The sequence below is a fragment of the Lepeophtheirus salmonis genome, chromosome 4 (assembly GCF_016086655.4).
Source record: "Lepeophtheirus salmonis chromosome 4, UVic_Lsal_1.4, whole genome shotgun sequence".
NCBI classification, from domain to species: Eukaryota; Metazoa; Arthropoda; class Copepoda; order Siphonostomatoida; family Caligidae; genus Lepeophtheirus; species Lepeophtheirus salmonis.
Genome location: NC_052134.2, coordinates 22,120,845 through 22,148,346, shown reverse-complemented (window position 1 = coordinate 22,148,346; position 27,502 = coordinate 22,120,845). Strand labels below are relative to the sequence as shown.

Genomic DNA, 27,502 nt, shown 5'->3' with positions numbered 1-27,502 from the left:
CTAATTTATCCTTCTAATTTATGGATAGTATTAAACTAATAATATGATATCCCTCATCTCAAGGATTCCCAAACAATCAGGGATTCCCCTGCGTACAAGAGTAGGTACGTTGTATTCTGAATTTTATCCACCCAATTTAAGTTACCCCCTAAACTTCTTAAAATCCTGGAGAGGTCTTCTCCATTTTGTTTCATCTTAGCCAACTGAAAAACTAGGCTCCTAGAACACTTAACAATGTCCAAATTTTTATTACATCAACTTCAGCATCTAGGAAAATTGAGATGCGTTGTCTTTTTGCTCAAGATGAAGAAATGACTAAATGATTAGTATAGTTTGTTTATGTAAAAAGAAATACAGAAACAGAATATCAAAAAGTAATCGTTAAACCTTTTCATAGTAATGAAAAAATAAACATTAATTAATAGCCCACGTTTTGCTCCCCTACCCTGCACAAAAATTTTCAATTGCAGGATAAAGTATTAAAAGAAAGTAGCCATCCAAGCGGCTAGCCTGTAAAAGTTCAGTGTCACTAAGCCGCCATTTTTCCTTCTAAGATGTCGCTTTATAGATTCTTATGTCACAATTCCATACCTCATGTATAGAATTGTGACGTAAGAATAACATGACGTATGACGTATTTTATTAATCTAACTCAAATATAACTTAAACTATCATCCATTCAATTCTACTTATTTTATTCTTTAATAATTACTAGCATTTAATTTTATAACTGTTTCATTACTGATAAAGAAGGACTTTCGTTAAGAGGGAAAAAGTGACGAAGTACAATTTTACGAAATTCTGTCAATTGATTTTATAAACTAAAATATCCTTCAATGAAGAGGAATTATTCTATTAGGGGAATATTTACTTTAATTATTTGAAACTAATTTGTCTCTAAAAATACATGGAACATCAAAGACATAGAAAGAAAGGTCAATTAAGGATTTGTATTCGTAAGCAGACTATTAGCCCTAAACATTTTTTGCAAACGGACATTTTGCACGAAAATGATTTTCTGCCTATATATTGATATATACGATTGTATGATTTAATTCAATTTAAAATTATGAATAGGTATTGTGAATATGATTATACAATGAAGTAAATAATCCTTTTCCTATTTCGTAAAATTGCTTACTAATAAAGATTATATATGGGATTTAGGTACAATGATTGGCTAGACCACTCCATGACCTTAATGTGATTATTTTGGAGCTACTTATTTTTGTTTTATTGCCATATTTTTGTGCCCTTTTTGTGATGGCAGACTCATTGCCTGCCCCATGTTTAGTGCCCTAACTAAAGGAAAGGAGGTTGTAGCCCAAGATACCTGGTGTGCATAGCCCCTTCCATCCTCCCTTCGATGCAGTTAAGTTGTTCCTTCTTCTAATTATATAATTAACTTGGTCGAGATACAACATTAAAGTTCGAACCGACAATTTCAAAATGACCATCGACAAAAATGTAGGCGGTAAAATATAAACTGTTGCCTTTTCTGAAATTGACAACGATATAGAGCGTTTTTGGAAAGACTCTTTCTTAAAATTAAAGTGCATACTTTCAGCTATCAAATGCAATACTTTTAAGCTTTTTTGAAATCTATTTGTCTTGGAACTATGATCCTCTGAACAAAAACTACCTATTTTCCACTTTAAATAAAGATAGCTCAAGTTAAAAGTGTGAGTCAGACATTCTAAAAATAATCTTCAACACCGAGGGCTTAAAACGACTTTGAACCTTAATAACATGCAAAAATAACAAAAACCTTATCGTCTTTTTCTGAAGGCTATGAGAGAAGAAATAAGGCCATATTTGGAATCAGGGGGGATCAAACTCTATTAAATAGAGCATATACTATTTTTGTACCATTTTTGGCTATTAGGCAGTTTTATCCTGTTTAATATGTGTACACAATGATTGAACAAAAAACAACCACAACAAAAAACAATGCGTATTATCTCAGGTGTTGAGGCAAAAAAAAAAATCCTTGAAGAATGCTGAATCTTATGATATCACAAAATTCTCAAAATCTCACATTTTCCCAGATTAAACTCCAATATTTTTAAAGTTTCTATTGCACAACAGTGGTTCAACTGATTTTCCCCCTGCTCAATTCTACCTTCTACTGAGAACAATTCCACCTTTGAATCTGGTGATCGAACAAAAGCGGCCAACATTATTGAATAAGAAACAAGACATCATCAAGACAACGACAGGTCGCACACATCTCTGATGAGGCGCCAGTAGCTCCGGGAACTCAGAAGTCCAACCTAAAGTCAGTACCTGGTACCAAGTATCTACCATCTGTTCTTGCCTATGTACAATGCACTTGGGGGTTACAAATTTAACCTCAATAGAGGTCAGGGACAATTGTTTGTCCAATGATTGTAACACTTCTTTTAAAGCATTGAAATGAAGCGAAAAATACGAAATTACTTTTTCCCCAATTTATTAAGTATTTGTGGAATGATTTATAGGCTATTTTGGACTTTTAAGTACTTGAATATATTTATAAAACTAAAATTTAGTATTTACTTCTACTTACTTTTATTTTGTAATTTGTATACATCCAAAATTTGATAGAAAAAATCCATTACTATTATAATATCATAATAGTACTTAAGTGTTATTTTTATTTTCTTTAACGACTTATTATCTTCAGCTTGGATGAAGTTTAGGTATCCGTTGTTATTAATAAAGCCTTAGAATATTTTGTGATAAATTATGAGATTTTTGTAGTCTTTAATTACCTTGGATCCCTTGCCGATTTTGTAATTTTGTCAACTGACAAAGAAAATAATGGTTTATGATTTGAATTATGGGTCTTATTTTAACCGTAAAAGACATCATATTAATCAAGTCCTTGGATGAAGAAAAATGCTTAGTATAACCACGAGAACACAATTCTCACCGTCAAGCATGTGGTAAAACCATTATGTTATGGGAATGTTTCTGCGCAAAAAGGAAATAACAACTTCACTACATCGAAGGGAGGATGTAAATGCCATACAACATTGATTTTTTGGGCAAAGGCATCCTCTGTCTTCGGAGTAAGCCCGGAAAATGAATCCTTTAATTGGTCTTTTACCATGACAATGATGAAAGACATACAGCCTAAGCAACAAAAGAGTGACTGGCTCAAGAGTAGCACATTAAGATCATAGATTAGCCTAGCCAGTGAGTGGACCTCAACCCCATATTAAATGCGTATTATAACCCCAAGAACCTTTTTCTTATAGTCAACATTATGCTTGGGAGTGATTGTTTGCTAAAAGGAAAGGACAGCTTCATTGCATGGAAGTGAGTATGCAAGGGGCCATGTACCCATGATACCTTGGGCTACAGCCTCTTTCCATTAGAGTAGGATACTGAAAATCTACGGATAATGGGTATTTCAGCACAAAAATGACCAAAACATAAGACCAAAGCAAAAAAGGTGGCTGCCTCAAGAGGAGGACATTAAGGTTATTGATTGGTCAAGCCAGGTGTTGATTGGAGACAAGAGGAATATTTTTAGAGAGGTTGTTGGTTCACATTACCCCTCATAGCAATTTCTAATCTTTGCACACGTTCAGTAAGTTTGGTAATTAGTTAGTTCAATTCTCCAAAATCTGCAGGGAAGCTGTGTTGGAAGCAGTTGTTGAGTTCCTCATCATTAATTTGTCTGCCAGTTTTGACAATTACTCCATTTGCAACTTATGTTTGACTGTGATGATACCTCTCTGGACTTATGGTGGCAGCCTTTGATAGTAAAGCTGCCTGAAGAGGTGTTGGTCAAACGGCGCGTGCTTCTCATCTAATAATTTATTTATGCGCCTGAAAAGATTGGTCAGGGGATCATCACCCAGTTCTTAACTGGAGAGTAATTCTTTCAGACGGGTAGGCTTGGGATCTCTCAAGGATTGCACTCTTCAAAGTTTCATACGGCGTGTCCACTCGCCGAGGCTATGAATTACATCGAAGCCTCTGGAGAGGAGGTTTATAGATAGGAGACTTGTTGCATGTACAAATTTTGTGACTGAAGAAGTTAATTTGTTTGATTCGAAGCTTATTTCTGGAATGTGTACATGGGGTGCATTGAATGCTGATATTGATACTTCATCTCTAGGACCAGACATCCTGAATTCGTTTTTCAAAAAGGCACCAGTATGTGTAGATGTAGAAGGAGAAGTAGCAATTGTAAATCGGACGAGAAGATGGCGGAACGGCAGTAGAATGCAGTGAGACGGCAATGGATGGCTGCAAGACGGCGATGGATGGCATTGAGACGGCGATGATGGCTGCGAGACGTCTAAGAAGCATCTGGCAAAGTATGCACCATTCAGCATGCCAGTAGGACCTACCAGGACCGAAGCTTCTCGATCTACAACAATCTGGGATCACCAATGTAGATATTAAGGTAAATAAAAGCACTAAGATCTAACTTCTATTCCAATTATGGAATGCATTGAATTATTTATTGCTTTTAAAAAAAGGTATCTGCTTTACTTAAAATCGCATTGGTATCAACATCAAATTTATCATTAAATGGTCCTTCTACATTTAATTCTACCTTTAAAAATATAATTTCCCTGAGAATATTAATTATAAACAGGTTATAATAATTGTTTTGAGGTTAAAAATATAAATACAAAAATGGTTTGATACTAAATTGTAATTAATTGGCATAGGTGTTGAATATGAAAATGATGTGCCTTCTTCGCCCCATCATATGTAGGTAAGTCATAATATTCTGGTTAATACACGTTTTTGTGTTTCTTTATATATATAACTAAAAATTCAACTTTATATAGTGATCCATGATGTATACCATAACAATATTTTCCTCTTAGAAATAACAATTTAGTCGTATTTATGAGATAGTACAAACATGCGCAATGTGCATTGTGCATACATAATTAAGGTTGTATACAGGGACACTGTGTATATATAGTGCTTCCTTATGTAAATCACATACATATTTTTAATATAAGAAATAATATTGTGGTCGTATTAATGAAATATTTCAGGCGGGTGCAAAAGTACCATTTCTGTTTTTTTATATTATTACTGGTCTCATATTTATATTATACTAATAACGATGTGTCGAGTGTAACTATAACCATAGTTCTAATAATTATTATATTCAAATAAGTTCCTTTGACATAAAAACGATTGAAACCCCAAGCAGTCATTCCTTTTCAAACAAAACGATTAAAATAATGTGTTTTTTTTTAATTTTTACATACATTTTCGCAGTATTGGATGATTACAATCGAAATCGAAATAAAATTATACAAAAAAACTAAATTTTCTATGAATTATTGATTTGTTTTCATACTCCAAAGTTTATTGTACCCTAGTGAGAATACTTTGCATTAAAAATAAGAAAAATCTACATTTCCTCGGATCCGGGTCGGTGATTAATTAGTCATGTTTAATTGTAATTTGAGGTACAATTTTAACCTCAAATTGGGCTGCATGAATAATGTAAATATATGAGTTTATTGTATCAGTAAATGGGATTTGGAGTCGAGTATATTTCCTTCATCTTAAGATTGCTTGTTACAAATCTAATAAAAAGTCGTTATAACTAAGCTTCTCTTCTCCCGAAAAGACTTCAAATTATAAAGGTTACTTGGATACTATGTAAAAATAAAAAAAAGTAATAAAAAGTTAATTAACGAATTAAACAATGACTATTGCTCTTCAAATTAGTCACTATCAAGTTCATTTATTTATAACAAGGGCTACAACTGTACCCATGACGATGATGATAAGGAGAAGGAAAAAAACTATACTATGATGGGACGATTTCAAAAACTTCCCAATGCTGGTTCCGATACAATACAAAGTAAAAATCCCCAATGTCGATTTTTAATATTTGAATAATAGTTTAAAAATACCATTTCCACAGGATCATATAGGGGGGTCTTGTCTTCTGGAAGAAAAAAATCATAAATCCACAGAAAAAAATTTCAAAAAACTTCAGCTGTTCGCAAAAAAAAAAAAAAAAAAAAAATGAAAAGCTATATAAAATGTTTTGAAATAAAAATTCAAATATCAAATTTTTGGGAAAATAAAGTTGAAAAATTATATTAAATTTGAAAGGAAAAAAACTTAATAAATTAAATTTTTTAGTATAAATCAAAGATTTCTTAATTTGGGGTGGTGGGGGGGAGGGCTATTTCTTTCATAACTTACAAAAGTAATAAATAAAAATCGGAATCGCAAATAAAACATTATTTTACCGATGCCGACCCCGATTGCAGAAAGAACATCCGATTCTCCAATTCCCAATTTCAATTACTTGTCTCATAACTAAGGTGTTTCTTATTTTTCATTTTGTTGAAATGTCCGGATCACCTATTGATAAAAAAATACAATCCGGAAAGTTTCAGCGAAATTGAAAAATATTTGTGGGTATCTAAACGGGCTCAAAGCTTTAAAAATGGCAAAAATTTTTGAAAAAAGAAACTTCTTCTTCTATTATCATGAAAACGGTTCGAAATACAAGTTTTTTTATTCTGTAATCTCATTAATATGATTTAATATTTATTATTTTATTTTATTATGAAAAATAGTTGAAAATGGTTTGAAAATTTTTGAGTTGCCGTTTTTGAAATTAAAATATTGATTCCAGAATAATTATTTAGTCAAATTCAAATCATTAAATGGAACATCTGAGGCTGTAGGAGCAAAGATACATGCTTTCAAATTTATTTTTGCAATAAGGATACGAACATCCCGCAATTTTTGCAATCAGAAGTTATTTTAAATTGTGACTTCAATAAACACATTTTTAAACAATACTTTAGACAACAAAAGAGTGAAGTGTATTTCTTTTGCTTTACCACCGAGAATTATTATTGCGAGTTCCAAAAAACATTTATAATATTCTCTTGGAAGATTCTGTTGAAAATGATTGTTGTCAAAATTGAAAATTTCTTCTTGTAGATCTTCATATGCTATTTTACCATTTACATTTCCAGGCTCGTCGTTAGTTTTGTCTACCATTTGACATATTTTTTGGAATCTTTTGAAGAATAAAATCTCTCTAGAAGTGGTATTTCCCATGCATACATTAAAAACTAAGCATATTATATAAAGTATGCAAACCGTAACAACTTTTTATCAAGCATTTTCTCTAATACATCACCAATTCCATATTTCTACCTGTGTTTGAGCTGGTTGTATCAAAACACATAGTTTTAATATTGTCTCCCTAATTATGAACGACTTCAATATTTGCACTAACTTGCGCTTAACCTATACCAAATGAAAGCTTTGGCACACAAAGTATGTCGTTATTCAATTTTCTTAGAATATATCTTTGGTTAGGGCAAACTTATTATGTCTTTGCCCATACTATTGCCTGGTTTTGCTAATATAAAAACAGCTTTTCAATTAGACATTTTTGTGCGATCAAGAGCTGATGCAACTTCTGCAGTAATTAAAGTTTTTCTTTCCCCTTTTAAAATTTGATTGAGTAGACCCCAGTTCTTCTCCCTCCTCAAAATTTGCGTTTTATAAACATAATATGAATAGCCAGTACATGGAAACTGGATATAAATTGTAAACAAGAGTACTCCCGATGTGTATGTCAGAAATTATGCTCATAGAGGGTGCTTTGATAATAAAGACACATTTGCAGGGCCAATAAACGGGACTTAATTAACATCCCAAATTAAGGACCATTACAATTTAAGCAAAGAATTATTTTTTCAGAAGGAAAATAGTCAAAATGTAAAAATATTGCACGCATCAATTTATATATGTAGTAGTTATCTCTTCAACTATTTTGCATTGATTTTTATATTATGAATACTTTTTTCTCAGAAAAGCATTAATGTATCTTTGAGTAAATTCCATCATCTTTAAAAAATTAAAGAACATAAAAAACTGTATTATGAACTGTTTTCACGATAATCGAGGGAGAAATAGTTTTTTATTAAAAAAATTGCCAATTTTCAAAACTTAGGGGCGTGGAGTTCAATAAGAACGTATTTTGACCCTGTGATCCGGACATTCCATGAAAATAAAAAATAAAAAACACCCTACTCATCACTTGTGTATACTTAATATTTATTATCATGATCTATTTTTCCCTCGCGAATACAATGGAGATTTTTAATCAATAAAAGTATGTAAGATATCTAACAGAAAATAGTTTGATATAAAATATATTTGAGTGCAATTGATTTTTATAAAAATATATATGAGGAGTTCATTTACAATGCCAGTTATTTTCAAAATATACAGGCAAGCTAGTTAGTACTCATCATATACATTCTATTGTAGATTTGTATTTTATATTAAAAGCATTTATTGAAGATGGTATATAAACAGTTGGAAATATATATTGAAATACCTGTGCAAGGATAAAAATATTTGTATAGGCAAAATAGTGTATTGGATAGTCATACAAACCATTGAATGTTTGACAACTCTAAGATTATATTATCTTTTTTACATGATTGCAATATTATTTTCATGCTTAAAAATGAATTAAATCAATATGACTCCAAATGGAGTCATTGGTCAGTAATAGTTGTGTACATAATAATATAAGACATAAGCTCCTTCGCCAATTTCTGCATTTTGTTGATAATTTTTTTCTTCACTTACGAAAGTGGAAAGCTCTTTAAGATATTACATCTTGCCGAGGCTATAATATCTCAATGTTTAAAAGTCGAATTCGAAACAGTTCATTCAATAGATGAGCAAATAATTCCTTCAAAACTAAATTTTCTAAGATAAAGCAGTATTACTCAAAAAAAAAAAATAACAAATGTAAGATTTTAATATATATTGGGTAAAAGAAACAGCATATCCTTCTGATTATAATTATCTTTCTCTGTGTTCTCAATTTGCTGCTCGGATATGTAACCATTTGCCAAAAAAGTGACAACATTTTTTTTTTTAGACAATTGGTTAGCACTTTTGAACTACGTCATTTTTTTTTAAATCAATTGGCATAAAAGTAATTCACACTTTAAGAACTAGCCGTCTTCTGAAATCACTTGTAACATTCAAGTAGCGAGAAGGACGATTGTTCAACTACAGAACTGATAGCAATTCAGGATTAGTTATTTTGAGAAAGTTGGACAATATTATGGTTTAATTGGGCTAAAATTTTGTTTTTGTCCATCTAATTGAAAAATTGATTGTTGGTTCAGAGCTATTAAGGAAATAAAAAGTAAATGGTACCTATGTACAACAAGAATATGGTTATTGTGGATTTGGTAGACATGTTGCTCAGATTATGTAGGACTGAAGTTAAAACCCCACGATTGTACACAAAAATGTTTGGGCATATTATGGATATTCCTTAAGTGAATACATGGCTTTATATCGTAGGCATTACAAACTTTTCAGCTTGCGACCTAAGAATCGAAAATTGTTAATTGTTAGCAGAATCTACAATAAAAGTATCTGAATCCCTCATTGATGCCCATAAAAATTCCTTAAATATAAGTAATAGAGGTCGACCCAAGAAAAATAGTATATGGCTAAGAGTAGAAAAATACCACTCCAAAATAATCGAACAGTAAATTGGCCAGTATGTTTAAAGCGAGAAAAATACATGCAGAAAATTCTAAAGTTATTCTACGATGGCATGTTCTAAATCTAAGATACAAATATGTATAGTAATTGATCGTAATGGTTTTATTGAATTCATAAGGCTATTCAATTTATTTTTAATTTTTTGTAATTATATAAAGAAATAATATTAAGAATAAATAGATATGATAATATGGTTTATAAAAAAACTGTTTCATATAATTATACGTATGTATATATAATTAACCAATAATGCCAGTACCCAAAAAAAAGCATTTGGGAAAATTTCCCTTCATCTAATAGAAAATCAGAATACCTCAATTCAAAACTTGTTTTGTGCAAAGGCAGGGCATCCAAGTAGGTTGAAAACCACTGCTGCTACTTCACAAATTATTTATTTGAACCCCTTTAAATTTTTCAAAATGGACACGAAGCCCATGGGTTCAAAAATACATTAACTATGCAGCTAGCAAAGAAAAATAATTATTTATATAAATTGTTATTTTTAAATGGGACAGTAACGGTAAAACCAGGATATCTGGTGCAACTAATATAAACCATATAAAAATTAAAATCAGTATAATTTCCAGTGATAGTAGTTTTTAACTTCCTTAGTGGCTCTGCCATTGCAGAAAGCATTATTTTTGGCCGAGGTACTCTGCTGTTGTTATTAAATGACAGCAAATTTTCCCAAAGCTAATTTTCTCCGGAGCAATTTTCCTAGAACCGGTTTAAATATGGGTTTCCTAAAGTGCTTTCGCACAACTAAGCACGCATTTTTTCTTCCTTTTTATTATCCATGTCTAGTAATTTTTTTGATTTTCCCATAAAATTTATTAAGTTAAGTGCAATAATAATAGTAAAAAGAGAAAAATTATGCGTGATTAAGCACTTCAGTGAACCCACCTTTATTTGTTCACGATGTCCTATATTTAAACGAGTTGTTTCAGTATTTTAATTGATGTTTATCAGTACAAAATGGATGTAATAATTAATAAAAGCTACAAAATTGGAATGACGTAATTACTATAATCGTTTACCTGTTTATCATGTAATTAATTACGTTCAAATTTTGTGGTTTATTTTTTAAAACAGTTCACTCACCGTGTTATAAAAAGGATGTTCACTGACATAGAGCTAAAAACTTTTTTGTGGGGCAAATGCTGCCCACGGGTCGTAATGTGTCCATTCCTGGTGCATTTACTAGGGAAATATTCAATTTGTTCTTTCTTCTGCGAGTTTATTTTGAAAAAGTGTTTATCAAATGAATATTTTTGTATTTATCTTTTCCCACCAACAGAATAATTTTGATAGGCTGGAGTGATGAGTTCCAATTATACAAGGGGGGATTCTGGACCAAAATTTTAAATTAAAAAAAAAAAAGATTCAAAAAACTCAGCCCTCCCTACAGACGCCCTGAAAAGAAACCATGAATAAAGCTTAAAAAAGCATTAAATAATGTGCTCTAAAACATTAATCACCAATAAAAATAAGTCAATACTTTTTTTTTTCTTTTTTTCAACTTTAAAAAAGTCTGACCAAGTTCGGGTAATTTGATAATATAAATTAATGAAAAACGCCTATATATGTATCATAGTGACGTTCTTTAGTTGAAACTAGCAAATGGATACACCAATCAGCCTAAAAATTTTGCAAGTGGATATTCAATCGTCTCCTTGGTAACTTAGTCAAATATAGTTTGCTTATTATTCGCAACGGGCCCTTAAAATAACAATATATAATAGTTATTTGACATTTTCATGCAACTTTTGATACAGTCAATATTTGATTTAGGGCCTTTTATTTCCTCAAAATGGGCAAAAAAGGTAAAATTTTGTGCCATCTTACGGGTCAAAAGGACCATTTTTCAACTTTAATTTAGAACAAATACATCTTATTGATATTTTCAGACTTGAAAAACCCTTGACTATATGTACATATATTTCTCAACATTATGAAAAGTAAAAAAAATATTAATTTGTATCGCTTAATTTTTCGCTAAGCTTGACTTTTGTACTAAGATTGTCTTACGAAACATTTTGGCCTGGTAATTATAAATGATATTCTATGCTATAAAAAATATTTATAAACAACTTAATTATCTTTCAACTTTTGCTCAATCATAAAATAAAAAACTTCCTTCTTACAGAATATTAGTATTTTTTTTTTTTTTTTTAATCATGGAACTTTAAATTTAATACATATCACAAATAATACCTCTATACACAATCTAAAATATCACTTGGTAAGAGAGTCCTTGTACTTCTAAATTAATATAGCGTGCACCCTATTTTTATTATGATAAAATTAATATTTTATTGATAGGGGCCAATATAGATAAAAAAATGATTTGCTATTCATGTAACTCTGTATCTCTCATACAATATCTCTGACAATCGACTTTTTATTCGTCAGTATGCTTACATTTCGAGAAAAATGTTCCGGGGTCTCTTTTTCAATTTTACAGAAAAGCAATGTCTCTCCTCCGGTGTTTGTCAATACATGTTTCCAAAGGGTAAGTATTGGCTATGGTTCTGTAAATGAAGCAACGCATGGAAAAGTTAAATCTTTTACAATTTATTGTATGGAATACTCTTCTAACATCCAAAAATTATTTGATCCCACTAAGAAAAAGGTAAAAAGGCTAAGCATTATTGAGGCTAGATGTTGAATTTGATATTAGTATATCAAATATTACATTTGCAAAGACATGGATTGAGAAGTAAAATATCATTTATAAGGAATTATTCAAAAATCAAGAAGATAAAGAAAATTATGTCCATTAATAAAGCCCAGATCTTTATTCCTTTTGAAACGAAAAATAAGTTTATATTCATGAAAACTACACTTTTGTGTCTAAAATTTTGTACAAAAAGAAAACGAAGTGAACTCTCTCTCTAAGCTAAAAAAAAAGTTACACCTGCTCGAACAAAATATGTCGTATCCCATTCGGACATCCTTTCATTGTTTTGTTATTTCACCACTCCAAAGATTGAAAAGGACAAATTTAGAATGTTTCAATGGATATGGACAGAAATATGGAATTTGAAAATCCAGTATATGAATACAATTAAGCCATATTGAGTTGTTCATATTAACAGGAATCCTCATAATCTCGTCATGAGAGAATCACAATGTTAGGGACGCGACGCAGAGAGTTGGAAGTCTTTTTTCTACTATTCATCGAATAAGTTACACTATAACTACATTTGAGCAGTTTGTAATGAACAAAAAAGAGAGCGAAGAGTAGGCTAGAGGGATACATAACGGACCAAATGTTATTATTTACTCATCTCTATTATGAAAGTTTCGAAAGGTTTAGAGTCATTTTTTGACAATTTCCCTATGAACAATGTTGTATAACATAATTAGATGTCGATTGTTAAAAAAAACATTGTCCTAGTTACAGCACGAGAAGAAGATGCTCATCCTTGCAAAGTTGTACCAGAAGGCCATTGGGGAGCAGACTTGGGCCCCGAGGAAGACGATTTACTATGTCCCCATCCATCTCAATTGTAAATCCTGAATCCATTACAGACAATAATTATTAAGGACAGTTAGAAAAAGTTCTGGATATATCTTATCTATTCATAAATGAAATAGGAGAATAATATTATATTTTTAAAAATTACAAAAGATCTTTGGGACACCAGTATGAGCCACAGGGATGGGGTAAGACAACGGATGTGCATAAAAAGTAAAGATCGCACACCAGTGTTAATTATGCAATTAAACTTTTGTTTAAAACCCGGAAAAGTTTAAATATATATTTTATACGTTTTCTACGAGGATATCCATATGACAATTCAAGTAAATACATAAAGGTTAACATTTAGAAATATGGTAATAAATATCGACGACTATGGATAATAAATCTTTTTTCTCATTACATATTTCATATATATTTAAATTATGTACTTTGTTGTACGTCCCTAGCATATTCAAAGAACCAACATGACATAATCTGCAAAAATTGGAAACTTAATTATTTATATGTATAAATGAATGACATTCAAAAAGTTTTAATTGAGTTTTGAAGAGGATTCAAAACAATTCTGAAAATATCTTTAAAAGAATATATAAACTTATTTATTCAATGATTACTCGAGTAATAAATTAGCCAAATATGACTAATAGTTATAATAATATAATAATTGGCATGTTTTATAAATAAACTTTCAATAATCAGTATTGAAGTTTTTGTAAGATAATAAAAAATTAGATTCCTTAGTTTCTATGAAACCAATTCCTCATAATGTTAATTTATAGAATGGAATATTCTCAAAAACTAGGGATGAGTCGTGAGTATAAATTTTGAACTTAAGTTTTTTAAGGTATCTTAAGTATTTTGGAGCTTTACTCATGAATTGTAAGGAATCTTGCACCCGATAAAAACTCACAACTCGAAGGAAAACGCATAACGAGGGTTGTAAATTATAAGACAAGTGATGCGACGATTAATCGGATTTCGAGTCGGAAATAGGAGAATTGGGTGTTTTTTTCTGGAATTGCGATCGGCATCTAAAAAATAATGTTAAATTTGACATTCCAATTCTTATTCAATATTGTGAATAAATTGTATTGAACTAGTGTTTACTAAATTTTAAGTTAATAAAAAAAGAATACCCCCCAAAAAAAAAAAAAAAATAATAATAAGGAATTTTAACGAGAAAATTTAATATTTTCTGTCAATAGCTACATATTTTTGGAATTTTTTTCCTGAAAATTTAATAGTTGATTATTTTTTCAAGAAGTTTACAATTAGAATTTTTTAGAGCTTCTAGGGATTTTTGAAAAAAAAATTAATAATTGATATTTGTTTTAAGATTTTTATTTTTTGTGAACAGCTGTGGTTTTTGGAAATTTGTCTCAAAAAAATTAAAGTTAAATTTTTCATAAATTTGATACATGGAATATATTTTTTGAAATTTTTTTCCAAAAATTTAATTTTTGGTGAACAGGAGGGGATTTTTGAAGTTTTTTCCAAATATTTTAGTTTTTTTAATAATAACTATAGATTTATGAAATTTGAAAGTAAAAAATTTGATTAATATTAAAAAAAAATTCAAAAATTTAATATTTCTTAGTTTATGGACTATTGTTTAAAAAAATTATAAATACCGACCCTCTACCCTTCCCCCCTCCTCCCGAAAAAAATATATATATATGTACATATAAATAATCCTGTGGACGCCCCTGATAGCAAAATGGATTTTGTAACTATTATTTAAAAATATTAAAGAATGGGGATTTGGAATTTTTATTAGAATCGCATCAAAATCAGCATCGGCATATTTTTTTTAATTGTACCATCACTACATACTACATACGTACATCACTATAAGAGAGTGAAAGTTTTTTCGTTGAGTGATTCAAATAGTATGAAACGCTGACACGTAAAAAAAAAAAGTGGTCACCCTGATAAAAACCAACCCCACTTTGTATCGAGCAATGATTTGGACAGAAATTAAGGCAATGTCGATCCTCAATTCTGCTACAAATCCAAATAGAACTTACATTTATAACTTAATTACAAATCTTTGGTCTTTTGTCTCACACGCACTAGTGATTATTTTATCCTTACTGTTCTTCCTTCAAAAATAAAAGAAATATGATGACAGCTTTATAAATTTTATTTTAACATTCAGAGAGGTCATATCTTTTTTAAATCTTTGGTTTGTTATGCTGAGTTGTCCATACAAAACAAACCTGAGCTCTCAGGCTTGGATACAAGTCAAGAAAATAATACTTGAATGTGATCGACAAGCTTCCATTCGCACACTCCAAGTAGTTGAGTGTCTCCAAGACCACTGTTTACAACGTCAGTAAGTCCAAAACGTTAGAAAGGAAGACGGGTTCTGTAAAAAAGGTCGAACTGGACACGGAGGAGTTAAAGAAAAGAGCCCAGGCCAATCCCCTCAAGTCCATGAGGGACCATACAAAAAATCTCGTGGTTTCACACCAGACAGTCAAGAGGGCTATCAAAAAGTGGGTGAAAAGAGCCTTATCAGGGGGGAGAGGCCACTTTTGACCCCAACAATGAAACTTTAATTGCATGACTCTTTTGAACTCGTTTTTGACCCACTTATCGCGGTTTTTGGGAACAAGAAAAGTTAGTGCTTTCTTGGGATTTTTTCATTACTCGAACCCATAAGCTGAGATTAATTATTTTTTAAGTACACTTTTTAGCATTTTTTCTCTGTTTTTTAGTATGGTTACGGCAATAAAAATATTTTATTTCTCTTAAATTATTTAAAATAATATATTTCAGACAAGATAGTTGATAAAATTTAATCTTAATTGGAGATTTGCTTCATTTTTAATGTGGTCATTTCAATACTGTAACCAGTTTACAAATTAAAACTTACCCAATATTGATTCAGGAATTTTTTTAATTGCAAGTTTGTTAAAATAATTAATAATAATCAAACGTTTTAAGTCTAGTACCTAAATCAAATACTTACAGGACACTCCACATATTCATAATTATGAACTTCTTTTATATGAATATATAGTATGAATGAAGTCATTAACAAATACAAAAAACCTTGTTTCCCCTTAAATTATTGTTTCTTATAATTTATTATCATAATATAAAAAAAACGCAATATGAGGGGGAATGTGATTAATTATTATCAAGTCATTGTTACAAGTCCCTGTAATTATAAAACACGCTGAATATAAATCATTCGGATATCTAACTACAAATTAAAATGTATCAATTTTAACCAGGCTTGGGGATTGAGCAAAAAATGAGATCCATTCATGCTTTTTTTTTTTTTTTTTTTTTTTATCAAAATAAAGAGATTATGTTATTTAAAGTTAATCTAACAAAAAGTCATGACAGCCAAGCTAATCTTCTCCCATATTATGGAACCCCTCCCAATTGAAAGATAAACCTATTTGTCTCTTTTTGACAAACCGGTAAGTCATATAATATTAAACTCTTACAATGACTATATATGTGAAGAGAAATTTGCGCTATCAGAAGAGGGTAATTGCCTTCAAATCTACTCTCTAAAAAAGAAGTAACTGAACTGGCTTTCAATGAGCTTAGTAGCTTCTTCTCGTTATTCAAAACTTCACTGAGAGTGATTAAATATGTAGAAATATTTAATAATTTTGTCCAAGAAGAAAACCAAATAAAAGTTTTACAAATTATATTTACTATTTTAACGGTAATTCGATCCTTCACTTTAAAAAAAAATGAACCAAAAAGGATGAGCCAATATGCCCAGCTTCTTCAGATCACATCACTTCTGCATTCTTTTCCTGTTTGGGATGACAACGGTGAATCAAATTTTAAGCAGAGAGTCGAAGAACAAAAGTCTAACCTCAAAAAGATTTCTGAAAATTGCCGCTGAGCACTGGTCACCCTTTTTTGAGATCACTGAGGACTCGAATGGAAATGTGAGCTACTCCGGAATCATGTGGACAGCTCTTAACTTCTTCGCTACAGCTATGAACTTTGAATATGAAATCCTAAGACCGCCAGGTAATCCATTTAATTTCATATATTTAATCAATCATTTTTAATAAGTTTGATAGAACAAAAGGTATTGGACAGTTCTAGGAAAATTTCCCTAGAGAAAATTGCCTTTGGAAAATTGCCATTAGGGAAAATTGCCCGGGTAAAAGTTGCTAGTGTGAAAAAATACTATTAAGAAAACTTCCTGTCATTTACTTACAAAATCACAATAACTAGGTCCAAACTTGGTTGATGCAATAGTAGGGAAACCAAGCAGTTACAGGGTCCCTTTCTTTTAATGCTCCAAATAAATTCTGGGACCAGGGGTTGATTGGAGATCCGGCAAGGACGTAAAGAAAGTTAGAAACCACCGCAGCTACTTCACAAAGCATTTATGCCCACTCTAAATACTGTTAAATAAATTCCGGAACCATGTAGATTGTACAAGGGTTAATTTTATGATGGTTTATAGAAATTTGACCAAATTTGAAAATACTGTGCTACATAAAGAAGTGTTTCCTTGGTTAGCTCCGTAGCTAATGCGAGTTTATTTTGGAGTATTTGAAGGGGGTCTAAATACTTTGTAAAGCAGTGGCTTTGGTTTTTTAATCAGCTTAATTTCTTTTCTATATACCTTAATCTACCAATGGACCTAGGATTCATTCTAAAGTATTAAGAGGGGCTAAAATGCTTAGTGAAGAAGTGGTTGTTGGTTTTAACCTGCTTGGTGGGCTTGCCATTGTACAAAACAAGTCTTTGGCCGAGGAATTTTGATTTTGTTATTAAATGACTAGAAATTTTCCGAATGGTAATTTTCTCCTCATACATTTTCCCTAATGGCAATTTTCTCCAGGACAATTTTTCATACACGGTATTGGACAATTAAGCTTTTTTTTTCATTACGAAAAGTAGATGAAGACGGGATAAAACAATTTTGTTTTCTGTTTCGTCTAACAAAATCAAAAATTACCTCGTTTGAAAAAAAATAAAGAATGTGGTGAAACTAGACATTAATAAAAGAAACGGAGACAAACTCTTACAAAAGAAACTCTTTTGTGTTATCTACATCTTGGCTTGTGAAGAAAGAGAAAAAGCTGAAGGATAATATAATATTCGTTTGTTCTTTGACTATAATGACTTCGTTCTGGTACGATTAATATCTTGTCGTCCCAAGACTATGTATATTCTGGGATACGCTCAAGCGGTAAACTAATTTTTGTAGAAACATTCCATATCAATATTCAGTACGATATCATTTATAGCATACATAACTACAAACCCTCGTGTTGTCATTAGAATTACTTTTTTCTTTTCTTGTGTACAGATTTTATATCATAAACATTGGGAAAGACGAAACTGAGACAAGTTGAAAAAGGGGTCAAAAATTAACATGAATATTTATGAATAGAGCTGTAAAAAATATGAAATATTTGTAGTAGCAACTAGAACAAGTTTAAATTTTTTACAGCTGCTATTTTTATTATTATATTCTAAAATAGATAATGTCTGCATACGAAGAGTAGCACTATGGATTTTTGAGGGAGTTTTAAGTGTAGGTCCTTGTAGGACTGTGATTAGAATTGAGGATCGGACTTGGGTTAAATCCTACATATTTCCAACAAAGCCAAGGGTATCCGCAAGATTATAAGATTAAAGTTATACATATTTTTTGGGGGGATGGGGAGAAGGCTTGTTTTTTGGAATTTTTTGGAAAAAAATTAATTAAAAAATAAAAATTTTCAGTAAAAAATTTTAAACATTACATTTCAAATATTAAATTTAATCGAATTTTTTTTTTAATTTATTAGAAAATATTTCAAGTATAAAATTTTTTAAAAGTTAAATTTCAAACATTAAGTTTGAAAAAAATTCACATACTAAATTTTCTAGTAAAAAGGTAAAACTCCTTTTTTTGGGGGAAGGAGATTACAGACCCTCCAGCCTACACCCTGTAGATGCCCCTGAAAGGCTAGTTCACTTACTATAGTATAACTTATGAATCAATTGTCCGAAAACTGACAAATTAGTACACAAAGCATTGAAAGGTTGATGCTAACTATAAAATCATACGATTTAACACAAATGAGTCATTTATGTGTCCACCTAATAAGTTTTCAGCCTACCTAAAAGCTTGTTCTTGAAAACAATTAATTAATTATTTATCCGTGTTCCATATATTTAACACATCGACAGAAAAGGAATTAAATTTAGTTGTTCTGAAATTCAAGGCCATTTTTCAAAAATAACTATATTTAGTTTCCATCAATTCAAGTTATATATATTAATGGAATTAAAAAATTTGCGTATTTTTTCCTCCCTTTAATTGTTTTTCAATTGTTACCGAGTGGTCCATTCAAATCTGACCACTTTGAATTTTAAAATTCAACAAGATATAATAAAAAAATTAATACTATAAATATATGTGTGTCAGAGCTCTCTTAATCATTAATGTAGCCCCCCTTAGCGGCAATTATGGCGTCCCAGTACTGACTGACAGTAGCTTTGAGGGCCTCGATGATTGGTTGACGGGCATTGTAGTCAGATTTCAATAGAATCCCCGGTATAGTCGCGGTAAACCAAACAATATTAATTAACACAAAAATATTTTCAGATGGACAATGGGGTGTAAGGAATGAAAATGGAGAATGGAATGGAATGTTGGGTATGGTCAAAAGAAACGAAGTTGACTTTGCTCTTGGACCTTTTGCTGTCATTTATGAACGAGAGCAGGCCTGTGATTTTACAGTTCCTATTGACATTGACTATTGGGCTGTCATAGTACCCATCCAACCCCATCAAAATTACTGGATCATTTTAAGACCATTCGGATTATTGCTTTGGCTCAGTCTGGGACTAACAACCCTGTTGTACACTACCATCTGTAATTTGATTTTTTTTTTCTATCTTAAAAAAGGTTAACTCATAAGAATCAACCACATTGTTTCTTACATTTTAGTGATCATCAGTGATATCACTTTCTTTGGTCTTCGAATTGGACATAAACATATTCCGAAAATTATATCCTTCACCTACAGAAATATTCTTGGCGAACCCTCGGAATGGGCGCCAGATAAGTTTATATATCAAAGAATCTTCTCAGCTGTATGGATGTTATCTCTCATTATCATCGCAAAGAGCTATTCAGGGACTCTTGCATCCCTTCTCGTTGTACCTAATATTCCTATTCCAATCAATTCCGTTCAAGTATGTCCGGTGAAAAAAAGAGTGGATATGTTCTAATATAGCTTGTTGGGATTCTTTAGGACTTGGTAAATCAGGATGAATTGCCTTGGTTCATTGAAAAAGGATCCGTTCTAGATCAACTCGGTCAAATGGCTGCTCCTCACACAACTTTTTACAAATTATATGATGGAGCAAAAAAAAGGGGTAATATTGGAGCTAATTGTGTTAATAAAAGAAAGGAAATCAGAAAAGGATTGTTTGGATCTGTCTGTGAGCGAACCTCTATCGATAAATTGATATCTGATGACTTTTCAGGGACGGGAGAATGTAAATTATATGTTGGAGAAATTAACTTATTTGCCACATCATTTGCAATGGCTTTCCAAGTAATTATTCATCAATTTTTATTATGAGGGTGGATCTTTTTGTACTAATTAACCATCCGTTAAGCCAGGTGACAGCATCTATCGTGTGTTTACACGTATATGTAGATATATATATACATATATTAACTATTGTTAGTAGATCAAATGAAGTCTCATTGACAGCAACACTTCCTCCAATAGCATATATAATAGTTGAAGTAAAAAGTTTTGCGTGTGTTTTGACAATAAAATTAACATAATTAGAATTATCCGATTTAGATGGTCCCAAACGATTTTCTAGCTAATTTTTAGTTCCTGGGCAATGGAATAAGTGCTCACATGCGAGTCCAACTACACGAATTTCACTATTTTATCGTCTTTTATAACGCCCATATTACCAGAACGGAATCGTTGGAAACACCGCTTTGCTGTTGGATTCGATATTGTATTGGATCCATAGACAGAAAAAAAATTGGTGGCCTGTTAAGTCTTTTCACAGTGGTCATAGTAATACTGAATAATATATCAATTTCTCACTTTTTTTACTTCCATTTTGGATCACTGTGCTACAGAACTGGCTTCATCAAACACAACACTATCAATAGACTTTTTTAAATTTTAAGTTTGACCTTGAAAGATACTTTAATCTTTTTGTGATGCAAAGTATTAATCATGAGATTTAGCTCACTAAAGACGCCTAGTAAAAAATGCTCAGAACTTTTTACTTAACTTAATATATATTAACTCTCTTTAGTTGATCAAAGTAAGTCTACTCGAGAGAAACTCATCTCCCCATATCATATATATTAATAACCTACACCGGAAAAATTAGTAAACATGTAGATTAATTTATTGACATGGAATCATAATTTCATTATCATCCCTCATAAGTGTTCATGTAATCCAAGACGAATTAACTGTTAACTGGCTAATGCAATATCCCCTTCATGTTACTACCTGGACAATTATTGAACAGATTGAGTTCTCATAAGTGTTCATCCAAGACGAATTAAGGCTAATGCAATCCCCCCTTCCTTCTAACTTTTAATAGTACATAGAGTGAAGAACAAAAACTCTTGCTAGGCAGAAAAAAACGGAGGAAGATTCAAAAGTTTATTTTTGTGTATATAAGATACGTCTAAACGGACGATAAATCTATTAACACAATTTTAGTGTAACTTCATATCCAGAGCTGGAAATAACAACTACGAGGGGGGGTCTGCAAAGTTTCTGACCTGAACGTGAGAAATTTAAAAAAAAATAATTCTATCTTGCTTTTATGTTGACGGGTCATATATATATTATATTTATGATACTTTATATAATCCCAATATGACTTATCAAATATAAGCTATCAAACAATGATTCTCTCATTGTGACGGCTAACATATTGTAATAAATACAAATTAATTATTATTAATCATATAAATAAATGCATTTTTGTTGATTCTGTATCTTGTTTTGAGCTCGACATATTTCCATTTCTTGTCTACAGAATGATGAAACAAGACATTTTTCTTCAGAACCTTTGATTATAGTTTACACATCAATATTGCTTTAACGTAGTATACATTAATGAGGTTGTACTTTTTTCCTAGAACATAAATACTGAATCCTAATACGGCCTCTAGATTAATACTTTGTCAGAATTTTTTTCCAATAAAAATATTCGTATCTTTTTTTTTATTTTTCTTTATTCAAATTTTAAGTTTTGTTCATTCGAAGTAACTTACTGGCTATTTTTGCTGATTTTTATGCATCAAAAGAAAATGATTTTTTCCTTATAATATCTATGAAATTAGGTTTGTAATTTATCAAAAAGCACGTGGGTTTTTATCACTAATTCATAAGTATGAAATACTAATTATTTTATTTTGAATGGTTCATTAATTAATATATTTTGGAATTGCATTCATGAATTTTTAAGACAAAAGTTTTCAAACTACTATAAGCATCATGATATTTCATTTTACTATTGATTTAATTAAATTGAAATATACATAATTATAAATCATTTTTGTAAATTTAGAGGCATTCAAAATGTTAAGTGATTAATAAAGATTGATTTGATTGTAAAAATTTAGCAAAATAGAAAGTATGATGATTGTAGAAAATATTTTCTATGTATATCTACATTATACCTTTCATGTTAGTAAATGAATAGAGCTGGAAATAAAAACGGTGCACTACACATGGGCTGATATCAAAATAATTCACAATCCGATCCAATATTTTACAAATAATTAGATGTTCCATTATACGTGAAGCATTTTTCTTTCTTTGTGACAACTTGCTTGTTTTGTTTGTTAAAAGATTCAGTTCCTAAGGATACAATATTTAAAAAAAAAGTCATAACCAAATATTTTCTCTGTGATAAGACCTTTATTAGGTTCTGGAATCTGACAGGTGGTTTTTGAGTTGTAATAATTTAAAAACACATTTTTCATTCATTTACCTTGGATAATAAAGAGGAACACTCATTTTGTAGAAATGAATTCAAGCAAAAAAAAAAGGAATTTATCTTTGAGATTAAATAAAAAATTCCATCTCCATAGATTTTGTTCCATTTTGTATTTTTTAGTTGATCACATTTTTTATAAGGGGTTTACTTGCAAATAGTAAACAATATCATCATATTTTTGTGATTTAAATGCCAATTATATGGCTTCGTTAAACTTAAAAGAAAGATCGAGGCAATCAAAGGAAGATACTTCTAACTTGATCATCCATCTTAATAGATGTTCGAATTTGGATTACAAACTCATCAAAGGACGATGGTAGGAGAATTCATCCGAGGAAAACTACCAAACCTCATGAGGTTCATGAGGGAGTAGAGTGGACTCTGTTGTTGTTTTTTTAGAATAAGATACCAGGATCGAAACAAAAAAGTAATTGATTCACAATGAGTAGAAAATTTTAATATTTCGAAATTGGATCACTCAAAAAATACAAAATTGAACAAAAATCCTTGGAGATGCATATTTTTGAACTATATCTTTTTTTAAACTATACATTGAATATTTTTCTATAAGATAATCTATGATATTTCTTATCAATAAGTTTTATGAATTAGCTATAAGGTTCTGAAGAAAAATGACTTTTTTCATCATTCTGTAGACAAGAAATGGAAATATGTCGAGCTCAGAACAAGATACAGAATCAATAAAAATGTCTTTTTATCATAAAAAACCCGTTTACATATGTTTTATTAACCCTAATTTTAATTTGAGTATTGATTTAAGGGTAAAAAATGACTCTGAACGATAATAATCGATATAATTTCGATATATTTCACAATTCAGATGACTGAGGGGAAAACTGAGATCCGTTTTGGATTTTGCACTCATAAATAAATTCGTTTATTGTCATTAATTTATTTAAACAAAATCTCCCCCCCCCTAATTGTTTTCCTGTGTAATTTACCTAATGTAATGACCTGGAAGAAAAGCTTTGTTACACATTCTTTTTTATTAGTACATAAGTAATAACAGATGCAAGCATTCATTTATCGATGTCTGAGTACTCTATGTATTAAGCATTTCATGGTTACAAAAAATGAACAACAATTTATTTATTATTTTCTTCTGATTGCATTATAAAAATTTTCCTAGCTAATATCGAAATATCTATGAATTTTGCGATGTCAATACAATGCCGATATTGAATATTTAGCCCAATATATATATATGTTAAAAAGAGTGCATCAAATGATGATTCATTTTGTAGATAAAGTACTTTATAATACAATAAGTATTCAATCTTATAACTTAATATTCAACTAATAAAGGTATTAACTTAAAAAGTATTTATGCTTATAGAGAAAGTTGTTCTTGTTAACTATTAGAAATAATTGGAGATATCGTATTATTATTATTATTTATTTATTTTTCACTTTTTCGAGATAGGATAAACATAAAAAGCAAGGGGTACCATTAAACATTAAATCAAAAATATTTTGCAAGGAAAGTTTTTTTATGTTGGGAACAAAATGGAGGGGTGAGTCTATTGAAAGTAAAACATTATTTTGAAGAGCCACCCTAGTCCTAAAAAAGTTGATCTTGTTTAGACAAAGTAGGGGCCTCATTTTCACACCAAAGTTAATAGAAATATAAGGGTATGTCATCATGTAATTTTCAATTTGATGTACCGTACTGACTGTGGTGCAGGACAGACAGACGTGTCGAAATTGAGTATAACAGCAGTACTGTAACAGTGACAGTCAAGGGAGGCAATATACCCTATAGCAACTTTTTGTAACAGTTAAACTCTTTGATGTCACTATTAAAATGCATGGTGGAAGTCAAACATTTGTAGGAAAAGTGTAATGGAATAACCTTGCCCTTCTATTAACATTGCCTTATACCTTATCAATGAATAATCTGTACATGAAAGCGGTGTCTTTTTTTCGTTCCTTTTTGTAAATTAACTCAAGGCTGCTATTTTTATTTTGGTTATAGAAAAAAACTAATAGATAAATTTATAAAAAAACACCTTAACCTTCTTAAGACATTTTTACCATAATTGTTTTAATACACTAATAATAAAAATATAAACAAATGCTTTGAGTGGGTCAAAAAAAATATATATCGGGTTCAAGGGTGAAATCTGCACCGTCTTTCGTATTTACAAAAAGTACATAAAATCCACAATTTTTAATAATTTAATTTCAAATATAAAACAAAGTCATTAAAAGTCATGTGTCTTGAGGCTTACTCTATATAATTGCCCTTAGCCTCCAAACAGCCTCTGACTTTGTAGTCCCAGACTTGGCCACAGGGTGATCCAAGGGATCACATTCTGTTTGATAATTGTATAGGCCCTCACTTGCAAATAGACATAAAAACGTTGTATCTACGTTCCTCCTCTGTGAAGTGAATATCGGGCAGCCCCGAGTAAAGATCTTTCATTGTTACAAAATTAGACTAAAAGAATGCGTTTTGTCTGTATATTACGCAGGATTTAAAAAAAATGATATTGTGACAGATATTCATCTCCAGGGTGACCAAAAGAGGGCGCAGCTTTCATCTTCAAGCCCTATATAAAGAGTGCGCATTCTATATATAGAATTTTCCATTACCTAATATAACTTTTAAAGGAAGGAAGTCAATTGCTCCCTGAAACGAATCAATGGATCCTCAATATCCTTCAAAAGGGTCTCTACTCCAAATGGTATTCTGAAAGTATTCCCAATAAAACAAGCTGTACCGGAATAAAGGCTATCAAGAGCTCAATGGCCAAAAATAATCATTCTCAAACATTAAATGATACTTTTGGACTATTTATCATACTTTTCCTGGGACTTGGACTCTCAACTCTTGCCTTTATCATTGAGAAAAGGTTTTGAAACCAGCTATTCATCTTGTTATATTCTTAATTTTAATAAATATTTTATCAATTTGAAATTGTAACTAGATTTATTTATTGAATCAATGAATAAAGAGGATAGAAAAACCTACTACATTTATTTAAATATCAAATTAATGTAAGACCCTATGACCTACACAGTGGTTTCAGTCGTGGACATTGGTAATAGACTCCACAAACACTTTTTTGAAATTGCAGGAATCAGTAAGTGTTTTTTTTTTAAACTTTTTTTTACAGCTATAAGTAGACTGACCAACCCTAGACTTTTTGCAAATACATTCCCTGTATTTACATCCTGTTCAGAGCGTCTGGGTAAGTTTGTATAAGCTCATGTGGGTTTGTATGGGTTACATTGATTTTCAGGATGTAAAAATAGAACGCTTGGTCACCATATTAGTAATGATATTCAATAAAGATGTTCTGTAATAATAAAAAGTATAAACAAAAGTCAATTTAAAAATAAATAGATACAAAAATCAAATTTTTTATTTAAAAAATATATTATAACTATAAAAGGGTTACCCGATGTTGCTCAGGCCAAGGAGGGAGTATAAATCCCATTGACTACTTCATCTTAATTTTTAGACTCCATCGATGTGGCCGTGCGTTAGGGTATACCTTCGGGCATCATATTTTACTCAATGAATATTAAATTAATTGTACTATTATGATTTTTTTTTTTAAGTGTTATAAACTTCAAATAACGTTGCAACAAATATGCCTTAAAAATTCTATCTAGATAAGAAATCCATCTTTTATTTTTGTCAAAAAATTGCCAAATGGAAATTCGTGGGAAAAATTACAAAAACTGTGTTACAGTAATTTTCCAAAAAAGTACATAATATCCTTTATTGACATTGTAAGGATGAGCACAAAGCTGCCAATATTTTTTTTGTACATGCAAAACCAAAAAAGTTATCAAGAATAATGTTGTCGAAAAAATAACTGGTTCATTTTTGCGAATATTGCAAAACTATGTTATAAAATCTTTCAGAAAATTAAAAATGTTAAATAAATGGATAAATATGGCTTATAATTTGATGGTCCAAAAGGTTCTAGGACAATTGGCCGAAGATCCGCGCAGAAGTCCAACTCCAACATGAAGATCTTTAAAGTGGACGCTGTTCTGAACAGGAGAAATGATCGCTTCTTGGCTAAATCAAGAGCTCAGGTCGAGAGGACCTTCAAATATCCAACTCAGGTCATGGTCTCAGCGTCGTAGAGTCTGACGACACCAAGAAGACTCCCTACTTCTTCAAGTAGAACGAGAAAGTCAACACGGACATCTACTACAAGGTCCTCAGATAACATGTAGTACCAAGATTGAAGAGCACGTTATTCAGGGACAGCGATGTGTTTCCCCAAGAAGGTGCTCTGGACCACGCATCAAGAAGGTGCAGTATTTATGCAGAGAGCACATGGCTTCCTTCTGGCCAGCAGACTTCTGGACTTCGTCCTCAGCCGACGTGAACCCGCTGGACTTCGCTGTTTGGCATTCTTGTAGGCAAAGAACGACAAGACTTCTCACCTTAATTGCAGTACCCTGAAGGCCGTGATCATAGAGAAGCGGAACAAC

At 30.9% G+C, this 27,502-nt stretch overlaps 1 protein-coding gene across 1 annotated transcript; it reads left to right on the top strand.

Moving 5' to 3' along the window:
• Positions 1–16,717: 16,717 nt before the first annotated feature.
• On the top strand, positions 16,718–25,906 carry LOC121116587 (glutamate receptor ionotropic, delta-2-like). The gene is made up of 5 exons (XM_040710852.2): positions 16,718–17,041; positions 19,626–19,895; positions 19,971–20,218; positions 20,278–20,583; positions 25,658–25,906. Exons 1-5 carry the CDS (start codon positions 16,777–16,779, stop codon positions 25,904–25,906), a joined length of 1,338 nt encoding a protein of 445 aa, XP_040566786.2. The 5' UTR covers positions 16,718–16,776.
• The last annotated feature ends 1,596 nt before the right edge of the window (positions 25,907–27,502 follow it).

What these genes read in the sequence shown, in the direction of transcription:
- LOC121116587 (XM_040710852.2), top strand. Translation starts at nt 16,777, where the DNA reads ATGCCCAGCTTCTTCAGATCACATCACTTCTGCATTCTTTTCCTGTTT. An exon ending in CCTGTTGTACACTACCATCT is followed by an intron (nt 19,896 to 19,970) that starts GTAATTTGATTT and finishes CTTACATTTTAG; the next exon opens with TGATCATCAGTGATATCACT. An exon ending in TTCCAATCAATTCCGTTCAA is followed by an intron (nt 20,219 to 20,277) that starts GTATGTCCGGTG and finishes GGGATTCTTTAG; the next exon opens with GACTTGGTAAATCAGGATGA.